Here is a 17,544-nt window from a genome sequence, read left to right on the forward strand (position 1 = left end):
GAAGTTTAATAAGCTCTCATTTTTCAATTCCCATTCCGTTACCAGACTTGAAAGCTAGTGATGTTCTCCATTGAGAAGGTAAGATAAGGGTACGAGCAGAAGAGATGATACCCTTCCTTCAGAAAAGCTCCCAAACTAAGTAGTTTGTTGTGCCCAATTCCCGGTTGTCCAAAGCAATGTGGAATACACATTTATCCAGTATAAACTAATTTTATCCATTATTGACTTCTAGGCTCCCTCTAAGAAAATTCCTCAGTGAAGATAATATATATAACCATCTGGTTTTTTGGTACTTGCTGTGTAAAATATTTAGATTTGTATATAAGCAAATTATATAACTGATAATTCTTTATTACTAAAGGTTATTTACATATGCGTTTAAGGCACAATAAAAAATAAATTACAATACAAAAGTTATCTTTAGGAAGAAGATACTGAACAACAGGGTCCTATTAACCCCTGAATAATATTTAGCCAAGACATAAGCTACAAGTTTTACTGGAAAAGACTTTCCATGAGTTTTTAACCACTTCTTCATTACACTTATGGAATATCATCCAAGCAAACTGTTTGGAAAAAATATCTTATTTTCAAAGGTTGAATTATGGAGAAAAATAGAAAATGTGAGTTAAAGATAGTATAAACCTTAAATCTAACTTTTAGTTTCAAAATTAAGTATTAAAACTACTTTTTCAGTGTAACAGACAAAATAAGACAGGTACAGAATGAATTCAGAATCAAGGTTCATGTGTAAATTGTACCAATTATTTTAAAAATACTCAAAAAAATCAAAGTTTACCATCTTTAAATACAGGTAACCCATCTGAAAATTCCAGTTTGTTAAAAGAAAGAACACTTTTGGCCAGTCAGTAAAAACTGAAAATATTAGACTATAAAGATGGGGGAGAGAGGCAACTAAACTTTCAGAAGTTTTTAACATTTTGAATAAATGCTGCTATAGCTTAGGTTTGGAAGGACACTGGGGAGATTAAACACTTTAAAAAGCACTCTTCTTTCTGAAGCCCACTTATAAAGTTTGTTTTCTCTACTAGTATAAAGGAAAAAACAAAGTTAGTTTCATATTGTTAGTTTTGGTATTTCTTTGCCCCATACCAAATCTTCCCTTCCACAAAGTAAGGAAGTAAATTAAAGCAAAATAAAATAAGATAAAGAAAAGGAGAAAATAAATAGTATCATCCAGTTCTCAGAGCTTTTTATATAACATTGTACAAAAGTAACATCACTTAGGGTTAATTTTTTTCACCAGCCCTAAATTTTTACAGTCATAATTTACTATTTGAGAATCCTCCCAGGTAACTGTTTAATGATTCCATTCCGCGAATAAGCATAGATTTTGCTCTGTTGTTGTAAAATAACTGAATAGTAGTAAGCTAAGCAGCATTCACAGCTCATTAAAAACCTGCACTATGGGTTGTTTTTCACAACACAGAAAAAAAAAAGGTGATAAGTAATTCATCCTGGGGTGGCACTTGTCAATCTATAAGCATTTATAAACTTTTCTAGCTACTCTGTAATTTAGATTTGTGCTGTTATAAAACCTGGATCAACAAAACAAAAAACAAACATCATCTAGGCTATTGAAAGAAAGTTAATAAAACAAGATGTATCCCATCCTTAAAGAGAGCCACAAAAAATCAAACTGTTCTTTAACAGTTTGAATTTAAGATTTCCTGTTAATCAAAAATAGCTGGGAGAATTAGCTCACTTTTAATTAAGAGTGAAAAAGAAAGAGTAAACACATTAACTTTAGTAGCAAAAGTACTACTCTAGGGGTGCCTGGGTGGCTCAGTGGCTTAAGCCTCTGCCTTCAGCTCAGGTCATGATCTCAGGGTCCTGGGATCGAGCTCCACATCTGGCTCTCTGCTCAGCGGGGAGCCTGCTTCCCCCTCTCTCTCTGCTTGCCTCTCTGCCTACTTGTGATCTCTCTCTGTCTATCAAATGAATAAATAAAAATCTTTTTAAAAAAAAAGTACTACTCTAAAGAAACTAACATGTTAAAGGAAATGTCGTGACAGACACATTGGCTTTCATCTCATTTGATACCAATGTATGTATGTACAATTAATCATCCACAAGGAGTGTCTAAGGGCAAAAATATAGCTTCTTAGTACAAAAGGCTAACAATGAGCTTTTGAAAAATATTTGCACTTTGAAATTAAATAAAACCTTAGTAACAGTTTGTGTGTGAGTTTGATATCTGCTCAAAAGGGCCCTATGCCAGCTCCAGAGAGATGTTGCTCCTCGAGGTGGTTATGTACAGCAGAGCTGGTTGGAAGCCAGGTCACAACTAGAAAAGCCAAAGAAATCTTCCATTAACTTCAACTTATCCTAGGGTTCTTGTTCTTGGGATCTTCGGGTTCCTGAAATATAAAAGCTTAAATGGATAACACATTTGGGAAGAGTGCAGAGAGGTACCTGGAGTTACAAACTAAATATATATTATTAGGCATGTTCTCCACTGTGAAGGAAAATATTCTTAATGTATTTATTCTCCTCCTAATTCAACTTTTAAAATGTGTTTCTGATCCTTATATACTTCTCAGTGTCAGTGTCGTTAATTCATAGCCTCTGCCTTACATGAATATTTGGAAGACCCGTAGCGCACGCACACACGTGCATGCCTTCTCTCTCTCTCTCTGTCCTCTTTTATTACAAACAAAATCAAGCACATAGAAAAATAGAAAAGACAGTGTTGAGAATTTACCCATAATCTAATTTTAAAGCATTTTTCTGCATTATTTTCCATATATTTAATTGGTTTTTAATTTGTTACATATAAGCATATATAAATTTATATGCAATAAATGTATATTATATATAAATGTATACTTAAGATAGTGACATTTTTCTCTGTAAACATAATACTTTTATTATACCTAATAAAATTAACAGTAATTCCCTAATATTATCCATATTCAAACTTTTCAAAGACTCCCCTTGTCCCCCCCAAATCTTCTTACAAGTGGTTTATTCAAACCTAGTATCCATCCAGTGAGGGCATCCAGTCACACTGAACTTGATTGTGTTAGTTCCTTAAATTTCTTTTCATTTCCATCTTCATTTTCCATGACCCTGACCATTAGACCCTTTCAGAATCCTAGATGATGTTTGTTTTTTTGTTTTGTTGATCCAAGTTTTATAAAAACCATATCTGTTTGGTTTTAAACAGGCAACTGCCCTCAGTAAAATCTCTCTCTGATATCAAATTCTTCTGGTTTTACAAATTCTTCTGGTTTTACAACAGAATAATGTCTTTCCATATTCTGTTTTATAAATCCTTGAGGTCTTTCCCTGAATATTAGGCTACAAAAATGTGACTCTCTTTGCAAATAATAATAGTGTACTTACTTCAGAAAATAGAAAAAATTCTGATCATACAAAAAATAAATCATTCTATCCTTTAAGCATAATAAACCTGAAAACGGGCCCACCTGGGTGGCTCAGTGGGTTAAGCCTCTGCCTTCAGCTCAGGTCATGATCTCAGGGTCCTGGGATCGAGCCCCCCATGGGGCTCTCTGCTCAGTGGGGAGCTTGCTTCTCCCCTCTCTCTCTGCCTGCTCTCTGCCTACTTGTGACCCCTCTCTCTCTGTGTCAAATAAATAAATAAAATCTTTTTTAAAAACCTGAAAATGGGAAAATAAAGCTATACAGTACTAAAATTAGATTCATAGTTCCAATAACTAGATGAATGGAATTGAAATCAATTCCAACTAGTATAAAAGTTCTGTCAAGGGACGCCTGGGTGGCTCAGTTGGTTAAGCAGCTGCCTTTGGCTCAGGTCATGATCCCAGCATCCTGGGATCGAGTCCCACGTCGGGCTCCTTGCTTGGCAGGGAGCCTGCTTCTCCCTCTGCCTCTGCCTGCTATTCTGTCTGCCTGTGCTCTCTCTCCACCCCCCCTCTCTGATAAATAAATAAAATCTTTAAAAAAAAAAAAGTTCTGTCAAAATGTCAGACATATCTATTGAGTCATTCTCTTGATGCACGATTGGTTTACAACAAAATAAAACAAGCAGATATCACTTCTTTCATTTAAAAAAATAAAGATTTATTTACATGTTAAAAGTGAATTATTCTTGGTCGTGGTAAACATACCCACAAACTCTTGAATAATCTTAGAATTCTCCCATCTTCAGTGGCCGTACAGTCTAACAGCCTCATCCTTTGTACAAAACCCAAAGAGGAAGCGGTCCATAACACTAGTAGAAGACTTCTATCTCCCTGACCTGGCTCTTCCAGTTTCATGCAGAAAACACCTAACAGTCCTAAAATCTGGGAGATCCCCATTAGAGATGGGCCTGACGAGAAAGCTAAGGAAAGAAATCAACTCATTTATGAGCCTCACCCTCTAAGAATGTTAGTCTGTGTCTTCTAAATAAATGGAGACCTTTTTTTCTTGATTGAGCCTTTCCTCTTCTTTTCTGTAACAAAGTAGAAACCAATGTCAGGTGAAAATGATAAGAAGCAAAGGAGGCAAGTCTTAGAAAGCAAGCTCCGGGTGATGTATTTTCTCCCATATTTTGGGAAACATTACCTGCATCTGGGAACAGATCCAAGCTTACAGAAAGCTATGCCACTAGTGCCATCTATCTAACAATAAACATGCCTCCACATGACCCTGTGTCTCTGAACTTCTACATGCCTCAGAATACTTTTAGATGGGAACCTGAAGGAGGTAAAGCAGACACCTTCGTTTATCATTAATATCCAGCCTCTAATTCCATTCCTTATTCAGAAAAGAAAAAAGAAAGTTCTGTGTTGACCTAGAAGCCATCTTTATTGCTTTGTGGTCAACCTCTAATGTCAGAGTTGGCTTCATTGGGCATCTTAAAATCAATTATTTTTATTTCAGTAAATATTTCTTTAGGAAAAGAAACAAACAGTGCTGGGACAACTGAAACACTGCAATTGCAAAAGAATGAATTTGGACTCCTACTTTACTGAGCCAACCAGGCGCCCCTTGAATTAATTTTTGTATTTATTACAAAAATTAACAAATATTCGTTAATATACATTACAAAATTACATATACAAAATTTAACTCAAGGGGTGCCTGGTTGGCTCAGTGGGTTAAAGCCTCTGCCTTCAGCTCAGGTTACGATCCTGGGGTCCTGGGATCGAGCCCCACATCGGGCTCTCTGCTTGGCGGGGAGCCTGCTTCCCCCTCTCTCTCTACCTGCTTCTCTGACTACTTGTGATCTCTCTCTGTCAAATAAACAAATAAAATATTTTTTTTAAAAAAATAAATAAATAAAAATCTTAAAAAAAAAAAAAAGAAAGAAAACAGTCATAAATCTTCAGGACCTTGGAGTAGCCAATGATTTTTTAGGTATGACACCAATAGCAGAAGCAACAAAAGAAAAAAATTGATGATTGGGACTTCATCAAAATTAAAAAGTTCTGAGGCGCCTGGGTGGCTCAGTGGGTTAAGCCACTGCCTTCGGCTCAGGTCATGATCTCAGGGTCCTGGGATCAAGTCCCGCGTTGAGCTCTCTGCTCAGCAGGGGGCCCGTTTCCTCCTCTCTCTCTGCCTGCCTCTCTGCCTACTTGTGATCTCTCTCTGTCAAATAAACAAATAAAATATTTAAAAAAATTAAAAAGTTCTGTGCTTCAAAGGACATGAAGAAGAAAGTGAAAAGGCAACCCACAAAAGACAAACCCAACTTGTAAATAGGCAAAATATTTGAATAGATAGATCTCCAAATAAGATATGCAAATAGCCAATAAACACATGGAAGGATGCTTAACATCATTAGTCACTAGGGAAATGCAAATCAAAATCTCAGTGAGATACCACTCTACACCCAGTAGGTGGCTATAATCTAAAAGTCAGACAACAAGTGCTGTCAAGGACACGGACCAATTAAAAGCTCCTATGTTGCTGGTAGGAGTATACAATGATGTAGCTGTTTTAGAAGACAGTCTGACAATTCCTCAAAAAGGCAAACATACAGTAACCATATGTTCCAACAATTCCAGTCCCAGGAGAGTTGAAAACACATGTCTATGCAAAAATTTATAAATAAATGTTCATAGCAGCATTAGTCATATTGGCCAAAAGTAAAAAAAAAAAAAAAAAAAACTAAAAGTCCATCAATTGAATGGATAATTAAGTGTGGTATGTACATGCAATGGAATATTATACAACCATAAAAAGGAATGTAGTACCCCTACTACTATATGCTCTACATGGATGAACCTAAAATATTATACAGAGTCAAAGAAGCAGAAATTAGAGGCCACACTGTATGATCATCCATTTACATGAATGTCCAGAGTAGGTGTAGGAATGCTGGCCATACTGACTCTATCTTTGACCCACCATCTTGTTGTAGTCTCCTTGATGACCTCTTCATGGCTACACGTTCTAGAGTAATGTATAAGATGTAATGTAAAAGTTAAATGTGAAAACTCCATACTCAACATTCCAAAACCGGAATATCCAGGGAGCCTGTTCTGGATTTCAATGGGCCCATTAAGATACTGGTTCAGGGCGCCTGGGTGGCTCAGTGGGTTAAGCCGCTGCCTTCGGCTCAGGTCATGATCTCAGGGTCCTGAGATCGAGTCCCGCATCGGGCTCTCTGCTCAGCGGGGAGCCTGCTTCCTCCTCTCTCTCTCTGCCTGCCTCTCTGCCTACTTGTAATCTCTCTCTGCCAAATAAATAAATAAATCTTAAAAAAAAAAAAAAAGATACTGGTTCAGATAACAGAGTTTTCTACAGAAGCACAGGTGGTGCCAGAAAGTCGGTTGAACGTTAGCAACCAATCACGTGTATCTGACATTCCCCCACACATACCGCTCCTTTAAAAACCAGCAAATGAGGGTCACCTGGGTGGCTCAGTTAGTTAAGTGTCTGCCTTCAGCTCAGGCTGTGATCCCAAGGTCCTGCTTCTCCCTCTCCCTCTGCCTACCACTCTGCCTACTTGTGTTCTCTCTCTTTGTCAAACAAACAAACAAATAAATAAAACCAGCAAACTAAAATGTGGGACTTCTGAGGAGACTACCTGTGCAGCTGTCCAGACAGCGGTCCTCTCGACCCCCCCCCCCATCAGTAATCTCAACATAAAACTCGGTGTTTTCTGTATGGGGCTGCCTACTTCATTCATGGTTCAAAGTGCCTCCTCAGCTTGGGGGGCACTCTACATTCTCCTCACCTTTGAACAATATGCATATCCACAGAAAGATTAGTAGCTGCCAGCAGCAGGTGGAGGGGACAATGGTAATGGCTAACGGGTATGGAGTTTCTTTTGAGGGTGCTGAAAATTCTGGCATTAGTGGTGATGGTCACAAAATTTGTGAACATTAAAAAGGTGAATATTTATGATAGGTCAATTTCATCTCAAAAACTATGAATTTATTGAGCACCTTCTATCAGCATGGCTGCCTTTCCTAGACACTGATTTGACCCCTGCTGACTACCCAGCAGTCCTCACAAATGTACACTTTACATTAAAAGTAAGGAATAGCCTAGAAAAGTTTTATGTAAGCAGATTCTGATAATATCAAATCCTCCATCATAAAGCCTATAATGAAATCTTCCATAACATTAAGAAACCTTTTGTAAAGTAACTAAATCACACCCTAATTTATCCATCCTGTGAATTTAAATTTTTTACAAGACTTACTCAGAGGGAAGAACATCTGTTCAACAATCATTAAAATACCAAAAGTCATGATAGAAGAGTGTTAGAAGACTTCCCAGAACTGCCCAGCCTTACGGTTTTATCTCCATCACTTTATGAGCTCTCTCAGCCCATCGTTTCTTCCGGAAATGCTGGACGAGGACCACCACGATTACGATTATGACCATCAGTACACAGGCAGAGCCAATGGCCAGGGCCAGGAAATAGATCTCAGAGAAGCGGACTGTAAGGAGAAAAGGCGGATCTCATGTTTCTAAAAAGAGAAGGGACGTGATGAAATCTAAAGGGAGAAGAAGGATGTATTTTCACCACTAAATGGAATCTTCCTTTCTCCTACCGTATTACCATGTGACCTCTAGGAGCAATAAGCAAGCCACATGAATTACTTTAGTGGTTCTCAAACTACGGTGCCAGGCGGAGCAGCAGAGCACTCTTAAGAACTTTGAAATGAAAATTATCAGGCGCCGGCTGAATGGCGGGGCGGGGCCCAGCAATCTGTTTTAACATGTCCTCCAGGTGATTCTGATGCAGCCTGATACTTCCAGAACCACCAAGCCAGTAGAACCACTTTGTGGGGTAAGGTTAGTGCTGACCTCATCAAACCCAGAGCCGTTTCTCCTTGATTCCCTCTGCCATTCAGTCAGTCATTGATTCCAGCTTATTAAGGACCTACTATGTTCAGACACTGCAATGGAAATACAAAGCCAAAAAAGGCATTACCTTCAGGGAGCTCTTGCCCACCCGGAGGATAGGCAAGTTAATCAGTAACTATAGTCTACTAGATAAAATGATGCAAGAGGGAACCCAGAGGGAAAGGTCCCTAAACCAGGCAGAATCTGTGAAGCCTAGGTCTCTTGGGTTTCAGTCTGTTTTCTGATTTAAGCTTCAGTAAACCCAGGGTGCCTGGGTGGTTCAGGCTGTTAAGCATTTGCTTTCAGCTCAGGTCATGATCTCAGGCTCCTGGGATGGAGACCTGAGTCCCTGCTCAGTGGGGAGTCTGCTTCTCCTTCTCCCTCTGTGCTGTCAAATAAATAAAATATTTTTTTAGGGGCACCTGGGTGGCTCAGGGGTTAAACCTCTGCCTTCGGCTCAGGTCATGAGCTCAGGGTCCTGGGATCGAGCCCCACATCAGACTCTCTGCTCATCGGGGAGCCTGCTTCCCCCTCTCTCTCTGCCTGCCTCTCTGCCTACTTGTGATCTCTGTCTGTCAAATAAATAAACAAAATCTTTTTTTTTTCAATCTTTTTTTAAAGGGTTGCCTGGGTGGCTCAGTGGGTTAAGCATCTGCGTTCAGCTCAGGTCATGATCCCAGGGTCTTGAGATAGAGCCCTGCACTGGGCTCCCTACTCAACAGGGAGCCTGCTTCTCCCTCTCCCTCTGCCTGTAGCTCTCCCTGCTTATACTCTCTGTGTCAAACAAATAAATAAATCTTTCTTTAAAAAGTTTTTTAATTAAACTAATAAACCTCAATAAACCCGCAGTGCCAGAAAGGACATTAGAAAAAAATGTCTAAAAAAAATTAAATTAAAATTTAAAAAAAAAAAGAAAAATGTCTAGCTCAGGGGCTCCCAGCCTGGAGTCCGTGAAGGAGGATGGGGAGAAAGGGGGGCCGCAAGTCCACAAACCCCATGTCATATTAGGTGTATGTGTACATTTTTGTGGGAAGCAGAGTTGCAGATTTCATTAGATTTTCAGAGCAGTGATCACCATATGTTTATGAACCACATGTTCTTGTCTAAACTGTTCATGCAGGTTAGATGCAGATGAATTCAGAAACTGAGGTCCCAGGACATTCTATTACTCCTTTCAGGATTCAAATGACTTCTCCAAGGTCACAGAGCTCTATTGATGGGGCCCCAAGGATGATACTAGGAATGAAAGGAGGAAAAACCCTACCACTTTACAGGCTTATATATTTTGGGTAATCATATTATGTGTTGGTTAAGAGCATGCACCAGAGAGAATCAGGTCCAAGTACCAGCTCCACCATTTACTAGCTGTGTGATTTGGGGTAATTAACTTATTTAAATCTCAGTTTCTTCAAGGTATTAAGCAGGGGTAACAATATCCATTTCTTGAGTTCTTATTTTTAAAAAATCTATTCCTGGGATGCCTGGCTGGCTCGGTCAGAAGAGTGCACAACTCTTGATCTCAGGGTTGTGAGTTCAAGACCCACACTGGGTGTAACAATCACTAAAATAAGTAAACTAAAAAAAAAAAAATTGTATAAATTGTTCCATGGTGTGTCTACATGTAATAAACACTCAATCTGTGGTCGCTATTATCATTTTCAATGCAAACATATTTTATTCTGTGCAGGTGAGAATCTAGGGAATTTTTACATCTATTATCTCATTTTATCCTCGCCATAATCCTCGCTCTATTATTCTTAGTGTAAGGAGAGAAAGAAAAGATTTATTGACAGTTGGTAAATGATAACAGTGGCTCAAACCCAGATTTACAGCTCTGAAGTTTTACGGTCTTTGCTTTTTATTATCTGGCTCAGTTCCCGGGTTTGCCTTTATAGGGTTGCAAGCAATACGGTGCATTCGTATAGCTCTGGAGTTAAAAGATGCTTGGGTTTGAGTTCTAAATGGTTCCAGGTATCAGCTCCATGAATCTGGACAAGTGACTTAATCTCTGGAAGCCTCAGTTTCCTCATTAGTAAAATGGAGAGCACTGAGAGCACAATAAACTGATGTGATATATAAAGATGGAAATATGCAAAACCGTTGGCATGTTGCAGGACTTAATAAAGGAGAGCTTTCGATATTGGTATGTGCCGCCTGGGATGGTCATATGATTAAATGAGCTAGTGTGGGTCCAGTGTGGGACAGTGCCTGACACAGAGTAGGTACTCAATACATATCTGGAGAATAAATGAGTGAACGATCGGATCTGATGTTAGCCTTTTACCAGAGAATTGCTTCCTTTCCATTTTACAGTCTCAATGCCATTTCTGTAACAGATTCCTTTCTCAGTTTGCTTAACTCTCTGTTTCTTTCCACAGACAAACAAAGCCTTTCTCTTTTTACCCCTCGACTCCTCAGTCTCCCTCTGTAGATTGCGGATCTGAAGGGCTAGCCCTGCTCTCCACCCTTTCAACCATCACAAAAGATTACCCCCCTCTTTTCAACATGCTCTCACCCTTCCCCAAACCATCCCCCCCCAACCCCGCACGACCTACCAGTGTGCACGACGCTGAGCCGAATCTCCCCTATCAGTCCATCAACGTCAGGTGGGTTCTTCACCTGGCAGGTGTATGTCCCATTGTCGTCAAACTGCAGCTTCCACAGGATGATGGAGACGTCATACCGCTCAGGGTTCCCATCCCAGACCACCCGATCCTTGAAACGCCCGCTCATGGGTTTGAAGGGATCCACGTGGTAGTAGAATACCTAGAAGGCAGAAGCAGCCAAAAGTCTTCTTCAGTACGTGGGCAAGGAGGCTGAGGTGGAGTTAGCCAGACTCACTGCCCCATCTGCAGCTCTCTGCCTAGAATCTCCTGCTCTCAGGGCATCTGGGTGGCTCAGTCGTTGAGCATCTGCCTTCTGCTCCAGTCATGATCCTGGATCCTGGGATGGACCCCAGCACTGGGTTCCCTGCTTGGCAGGACGCCTGCTTCTCCCTCTCTCACTCCCACTTCTCCTGCATGTGCTTTCTCTTGCTGTCAAATAAATAAATAAAATCTTAAAAAAAAAAGAACATCTTGCTCTCCCACTGATGAACCTCGCAGTTCTGTCTCTGTCCCAAGAATTGTTTCTCAGCTTTGCCCTGCACTTGTTGCTAAGAAAAGCAAAGGGAGGGCGAGGAGAAACAAATTGGCTTATTCTCCCAACCAAGGTCCCCTGGCCAATGACAATAACCTACTTACAAACTGCTCAGGCCCCCCATCTCGAGGCCGGAAGTTCCAGGTCACCGTCAGAGCATCACCCACGGGGGCAAAGCTGGAGAAAGTGCACTTTAACCGAACATCTGTCCCGTTGACAGCCTCTAGCACTTGGGAGGTGTAAATTTCCACCGCTGCTATCGGCCAAAAAGCTGCCGCCAAGAAAAGAAAAAGGGAAGATGTGTATTAAGAGAATTTCTGGGGACACTGCCAAAATAAATGTCCGAGGCACGAAACCAGAGATGCCCCAGCTTTCAAACTTACTTCATCCTGAGTCTGCAGACTCCCACCTACGTGCCCCTGGGACCTTCCCATGCCCCTGGGCCCTTCCCATGCCGTAGAACAACTAAGAATACCACTCAGCAAGCCTTCTTAGTGCCCTCACTTTCTCCACAGCACCGTACCCCAGCCTCGGGGTACCCACTCCAAGCTGTTCTAAGGAAATACAGATGTCGGCAAATAAAATTGAAAGCAGAAACAAATCAAAACTAATCATAACATGAATCAGACATGGATTCATATTAAGCATTATGTAGCACGTGAATCATGGTCCCCTAGAAATTGTCCGGACAGGGTCCTTGTTACATCATGATATCATACTGTTGGTAGCCCTCTGCAGAAACTGAGCTCATCAACCCCCGCCAGCTTCTGCTTGCACCCCTAGAATGTCTATACCACATGGCTTTTTTGGTTTTTTGTTTTTTTGTTTTTTTTGTTTTTTTTTTTTACCATGACATTTACACTGAGAACTTGCACGTTGGGACAATTTCAAAATTACGGGGGGAAGGGAGGGTTCTCTCTCCTTAAATTCTCTGCTTTTCCAGGGCTGCTGCGAGTCCCAGATGAGACCCACACACAGAAATCCTGGTGCCAAGTCTTGCCTGCAGTGGGAGGTTGAGAGTAGCCGGACGGGAAAAAAAGAAAAAAGGCTTGTAACCGGAGATTAAAAAGCCCTCTCTGTGCCCGAATCACTAGCTGCCGAAACACACCTAAACCTGTCTGTACGAAATCAGTTCTCCAAAAACAACCCACCAACTTCAGTTTTCAGTAAAGTCAAAACCAGAACGGACAGCCACTGTGGCTCAGGCTCCCCAACAAAGCTCTAGTGACTTCGGAGACACTTAGCTAACTCTCTGGGGTAGGCAGGGAAGGAGCAGAGGCTGAGAGAAGCCCAGCGGCCCTTACCTGTGAGCTGTATGCCAAGGAGAAGCAGCCCAGCACGCGAAGGGTTCTTGCCATACATGAGGGAACCCAGCCCTGGCCGCGGAGACCAGACCGGGCAGACCGAGGCTCCAGCAGCCTGCCAAGGCCACTCCGGTAAGAACAGAACTGCGCTGCTCCCCGGAGAGAAGAGCCAGCCCCTCACCTACTGGGAGGCTGAGCGCCAGTGCCTCTGACTCACCCCTGCTCCGCGCGGCACTTTGCTGGAATGATAGGTGGGGCCTCAGCTCCCTACAGCCCTCCTCCTTTCCTCCCTCCCGCCTTCTGTGCTACAGGCAGTCCGCACTTCGTTCCAAACCCTGCAGTCCACTCTCTACTTTCCAGTTCCTCTGATGGGGTTCTGGCCTCTGGATGGCCTCAGAACCAGCCAGAGGATGTGATACCAATCTGGAACGTCCCAGGCTGCTTTGGGTCTGGCCCCCAGACACACACCGGTTTTTTCTAAGCAGGCTTCCCGCTGGCCTGGGAAGTGATTGTTGAAATCACCTCTCGCAAGGATTCTGCTTCCCCAGCACCTCCCTGGGGCCACGGGAGCCTAGACCTGATTCCCGACTCCAAAACACTCCGAATGCCTTAAGGCCCTCTCCGACAAAAAGTCCTCCAGTTTATACCCTCCGTTTTTAGTCAAACATTAGCACAAAGACCTCTGTGACTTTTCTAGTTTGTAGCTTTCTCCAGACACCCACCTAAAATAAACCGTCCCAAACAAATCTCCATGTTTAATGATGCCTTCACTTTGAAGAACTTCAAGAAGAAGCAGGACAACAACCTTGCCCATGTAAGCTACTAGCTCAACCCAGTTCACCTCCCCAACATTCCCATGAAGTGTTGTTAAGAGGATACTAAGAGCCCAGAGAAGGTAAGTGATTTGCCCAATGTTGCACAGCTGGTAAAAAATGGAACTTTTGTGACTCTTAAGTCTAATGCTCTTCCTGCAAAATTACATGCAGCCTGAACCATGGACGCAGAGGACTCTTAAGGAAAAAGTTTTCATAATAACTTTTCTGTGCCTCAGATTTCATCTGCCATTTTTAGGGCAGCCATCTGCCTAAAAAATCTGGAGAGCTGAGGAATTTAAATGAGAAAAGGTGCCTCCTTGTCTGGAAAGAGGGTGGCTAATTGTGACAGATCAACGAAGCAGGTCTCAACAGCCCCAGAAGACAAACGAAGGTTACACCTTGAATGAAGCAGCAGCTTGAGCAGGAATCTAACCCTGAGCAGAAAAGAATTACCCTAATCCCCGGGTTAGCAACCCAGAAACTGACAATTCCTGATAGCTCCTCGTTAAACCCTGGAGCGAGGAAGTGGCCAGAAAAGGGAGGAAGGGACAGGCTGACTAGAAAAGATAAAACTTCATAAAGAGGGAAGAAAATTCCACCAAGGGAGAGGCAGATTACAGAAGTGAAAAAGAAAAGCCAGAAAGAAAAGCAAAGCAGAGGCGCCTGGGTGGCTCAGTCGTGAGGCCTCTGCCTTAGGCTCAGGTCATGATCCCAGGGTCCTGGGATCAAGCCTTGCACTGGGTTCCCTGCTCAGCAGGAAGCCTGCTTCTCCCTCTCCCACTCCTCCTGCTTGTGTTCCCTCTCTCGCTGTCTCACTCTCTGTGTCACACAGATGAATAAAATCTGAAAGAAGGAAGGAAGGAAGGAAAGAAAGCAAAGCAAAGCAAGAAAGGCAGGCAGCAGGAGAAAGATGTCATGACCCTAGAAGGAAGGAAGGGAGGGAGGGAGAGAGAGAGAGAAACAAAAACAGTGAACAACAAAAAACAGTTGCTAGAACAAAGAAACTCAGGGGCTACCCCAAATGAAGACCAGAGGTGTCTCAGCATGAATGTTTTGTTAAGGTGAGTGTTCCTGAAAATAGAGTAGCTCCTTTGTCAGCTTCTAGGTCAGAGATCAATGGAAAATCAGCACGCTGGGGAAAATCTTAAAAATGGTGATGGGATAAAATAGAGGCTCTGGGGTATGTAGGTCTGCAGAGCTCAGCTGCAGGAGCCTGAAAGAAAAGGGGTGAAGGAAACGTGATCCTCTTTGTTGGCTTTTAACTTGCAGAGAGAAATGCAGCTCTCAAGGAAGGGGGTAGGTAGAGCCTGAGGTTTTGAAGTCTAGAGCAAACTGCAAAATTTGGTGAGAGGTAGAGTTACCAAAGAGCTCAAGGACACAGAGAAAAGCATCAGGGGAGGAATCAGGGCAGGCAGCCTGAACAAACCGCCTGTTGTCCGGAGCAGAAGAATCTCTCCCCCAGGTAGCCCGATGCCCTGGGAGCTGGCTGCCAGCCCTGCTCTGAGGGTCAGCAGCCGCCCAGATCCCATTCTTCAGCAGAGTTCAAGTTCCGGGCTTTGTGCCCAGCAACGCCCAATTCCTTCCAGTGAACGGGAGTGGCTCCAGAGTCACCCAGTTCCCCTCCCTGGGAGAGGAGGGAGAAGACCAATGGCCAGACTCCTTGTATCGAGAAAACACTTGAGTTAAGAAGGACATTGCCCCTGAGTCCCCAGGGTGCCCATCAGTGGGGCTGTGATCAAAACTGGAGGCTTCTAGGTAAGGTCTAAAATGCACTTAGTCCCTAGGCAAATGGGAGAAAAGGAAGAAGTGAGAAGTTTCCAGAAACATCACTTTTTTTCCTAAACTTTTCCAGAGAAAAATCCTGATTTTGGTTAAAATGGATGGTGTACCAATCGTTTTGAAAGTACCTCATCTGTCCCAACTGCCTACATGTTTCCCAAAAATATTTCGTTTTTTCTTTTTTCTTGTTTTAAGATTTTATTTATTTGAGAGAGTGAGAGAGCATGAGAGGAGAGAAGGTCAGAGGGTGAAGCAGACTCCCCGTGGAGCTGGGAGTCCGATGCGGGACTGGATCCCGGGGCTCAAGGATCATGACCTGAGCTGAAGGCAGATGCCCAACCAACTGAGCCACCCAGGTGCTCCCAAAAATATTTCTAATGAGGTACCTAGAAACCCACTGGGGGGGAGGAAACGCACCGGGGTCTGGGGGGCTCAAAAGACAAAAAGGACAACTCGGTATTTGTAAAAGTTGTCATGTTAACATCCAAGGCAAAAATGTGTTTTTTCTCACAAGATGAAATCACCAAGGGAAACAAATGATTTAGCTCTTGGGTGGTTCAGATAAAGTGTCTGTTTACTCAAAACTTCCTGTCTGTATGTTTCCTTATTAGGAAAGATTATATTTAATTTTTGTTCTATGTCAGGCAAGACATAAAGTAGAGTAAGACATTTCTGCCTGGGGAGAAAAATTGGAGTCCAAAGAAGATTGGGAGGTACAGTGTGTATGTTAGCAAATAATTACCACATTAGTGACAAGAGAGACAGACAGACAGACAGGAGGGAGGGGCAGAGAGAATCCCAAGCAGACTCCACATCCAGCACGAGCCCAATATGGGGCTCAATCTCATGACCCTGGGATCATGACCTGAGCCTACATCAAGAGTCAGACCTTAACCAACTGAGCCACCCAGAACTCCTGAAATGGGTCCTTAAAGGATAAATGAGAATTCTGGAGAGAGAGGAAAAACAGAGGTTCTTTTGTTGAAACAAACGGAAGGGGGGTGAGCAGGAAATATAGACTCCACCGGACCTACAAATGATTTCTCAACCCAGTGCTCAGGGAGGAGTGGCAGGTCAGGAGGCTGGAAAGAGAGGCTGGGCCCAGATATCAACGGTCCTCATTCTCCATCCTAGGGAGTACAGACTCAATCCTGACAAATACACTATTTGTACGTAACTAAGATACAACCCAAAAAGGGTGGACTTACTTTGATATTTACCAGACCAATAAAAATAATGAGAAAAAGCCTTGGGACCTTGACCACCTCACACTCTACCGACTTTCTCATACACCCCCTGGCCTAAGAGCCAGAATGAAAAGTCCCAACTTAATACCCATTTGCAGAAGACACGGGGACTCCCAGCCACCCTTACCAACAGCAGAGCCAATCCATAACTCCTTTGTTTCCTTTTTTTGTTTTCTAAATTTCTGGTGAGCTTCTCAAAGATGGGGGTCGGGGGAGCACTAGGATGTCAGAGTCCCCGATGAGAGGGGGGCTCTCAGCCCAAAAGAAGTAGTATGTTCCCTTAGTCCTCCTTCTTGACTTGCTCTCCCTAGAGATATTCCAAAGCCAAGTCTGGATTTGAGACTAAGCTCTAATAGCTTAGAGGTCCTCCCATGGCGGGGGGACCATGGGAGGAAATGCCTTCCTATCTCTTCCCCCCCCTCCCCCCAACCCATTCCTCCCACCCCCACCCCCACCCCATCACTGCAGCTTAGATACTCCCCAGTAAAGCCTTGGGCTCCTTTCCTAATTATAGAGGACAGCATCCTGCTCTTATTAACCGGCCCACAGAAGCGACTGTGAAGTTTAACCCTTCCTTTACTCTGAAGAGCTGCTAGAGGGATTTGCACGGGGCTGGAGAGATGGATGTCTTTGAAGATAACTGAAGGACCTCCCAGTTCACCGTAGGTACCACATCGAAATCATGGGTGAGAATTCATACCTGTGTCATGTTTACTGATGAATCTAGCATCTTCTGGTTACCACGCCCAATTTCCACTCTTAGGAAATGAATTCATTTCCCGAGAAAAGATCCAGCCACTTGTTTTTTTTTTTTTATTACTATGTAGTGGGAGACAGGAGGCCGGAGCTGGAATCCCACCGGCTTGGACCCAAATGCACACTTGGCTGCTGACCAGCTGTGAGGCCTTGGGCAGGTGTTTCACTTTCTGTGCCTCGACTGTGTCATATGCAAGATGAGACCAGTAC

General features: G+C 42.8%; 1 protein-coding gene across 3 annotated transcripts; it reads right to left on the reverse strand.

Annotated features, from left to right (window-relative positions):
- Positions 1–330: 330 nt before the first annotated feature.
- MPZL2 (myelin protein zero like 2) lies at positions 331–13,074 on the reverse strand. 3 transcript variants are annotated; one of them, XM_059182149.1, is made up of 6 exons: positions 12,738–13,074; positions 11,538–11,704; positions 10,851–11,061; positions 7,739–7,886; positions 4,366–4,441; positions 331–2,308 (listed from the first exon to the last, which is right to left on the reverse strand). In XM_059182149.1, exons 1-5 carry the CDS (start codon positions 12,793–12,795, stop codon positions 4,378–4,380), a joined length of 648 nt encoding a protein of 215 aa, XP_059038132.1. In that variant the 5' UTR covers positions 12,796–13,074; the 3' UTR covers positions 331–2,308; positions 4,366–4,377. The 3 variants fall into 3 exon arrangements, with proteins under 3 accessions (XP_059038132.1, XP_059038123.1, XP_059038114.1); XM_059182140.1 differs by having other exon boundaries at positions 331–2,381; positions 12,738–13,073; XM_059182131.1 differs by lacking the exon at positions 331–2,308 and having other exon boundaries at positions 4,044–4,441; positions 12,738–13,069.
- Positions 13,075–17,544: the final 4,470 nt, after the last annotated feature.

Source organism: Mustela lutreola, chromosome 1 (assembly GCF_030435805.1).
Source record: "Mustela lutreola isolate mMusLut2 chromosome 1, mMusLut2.pri, whole genome shotgun sequence".
Classification (NCBI taxonomy): Eukaryota; Metazoa; Chordata; class Mammalia; order Carnivora; family Mustelidae; genus Mustela; species Mustela lutreola.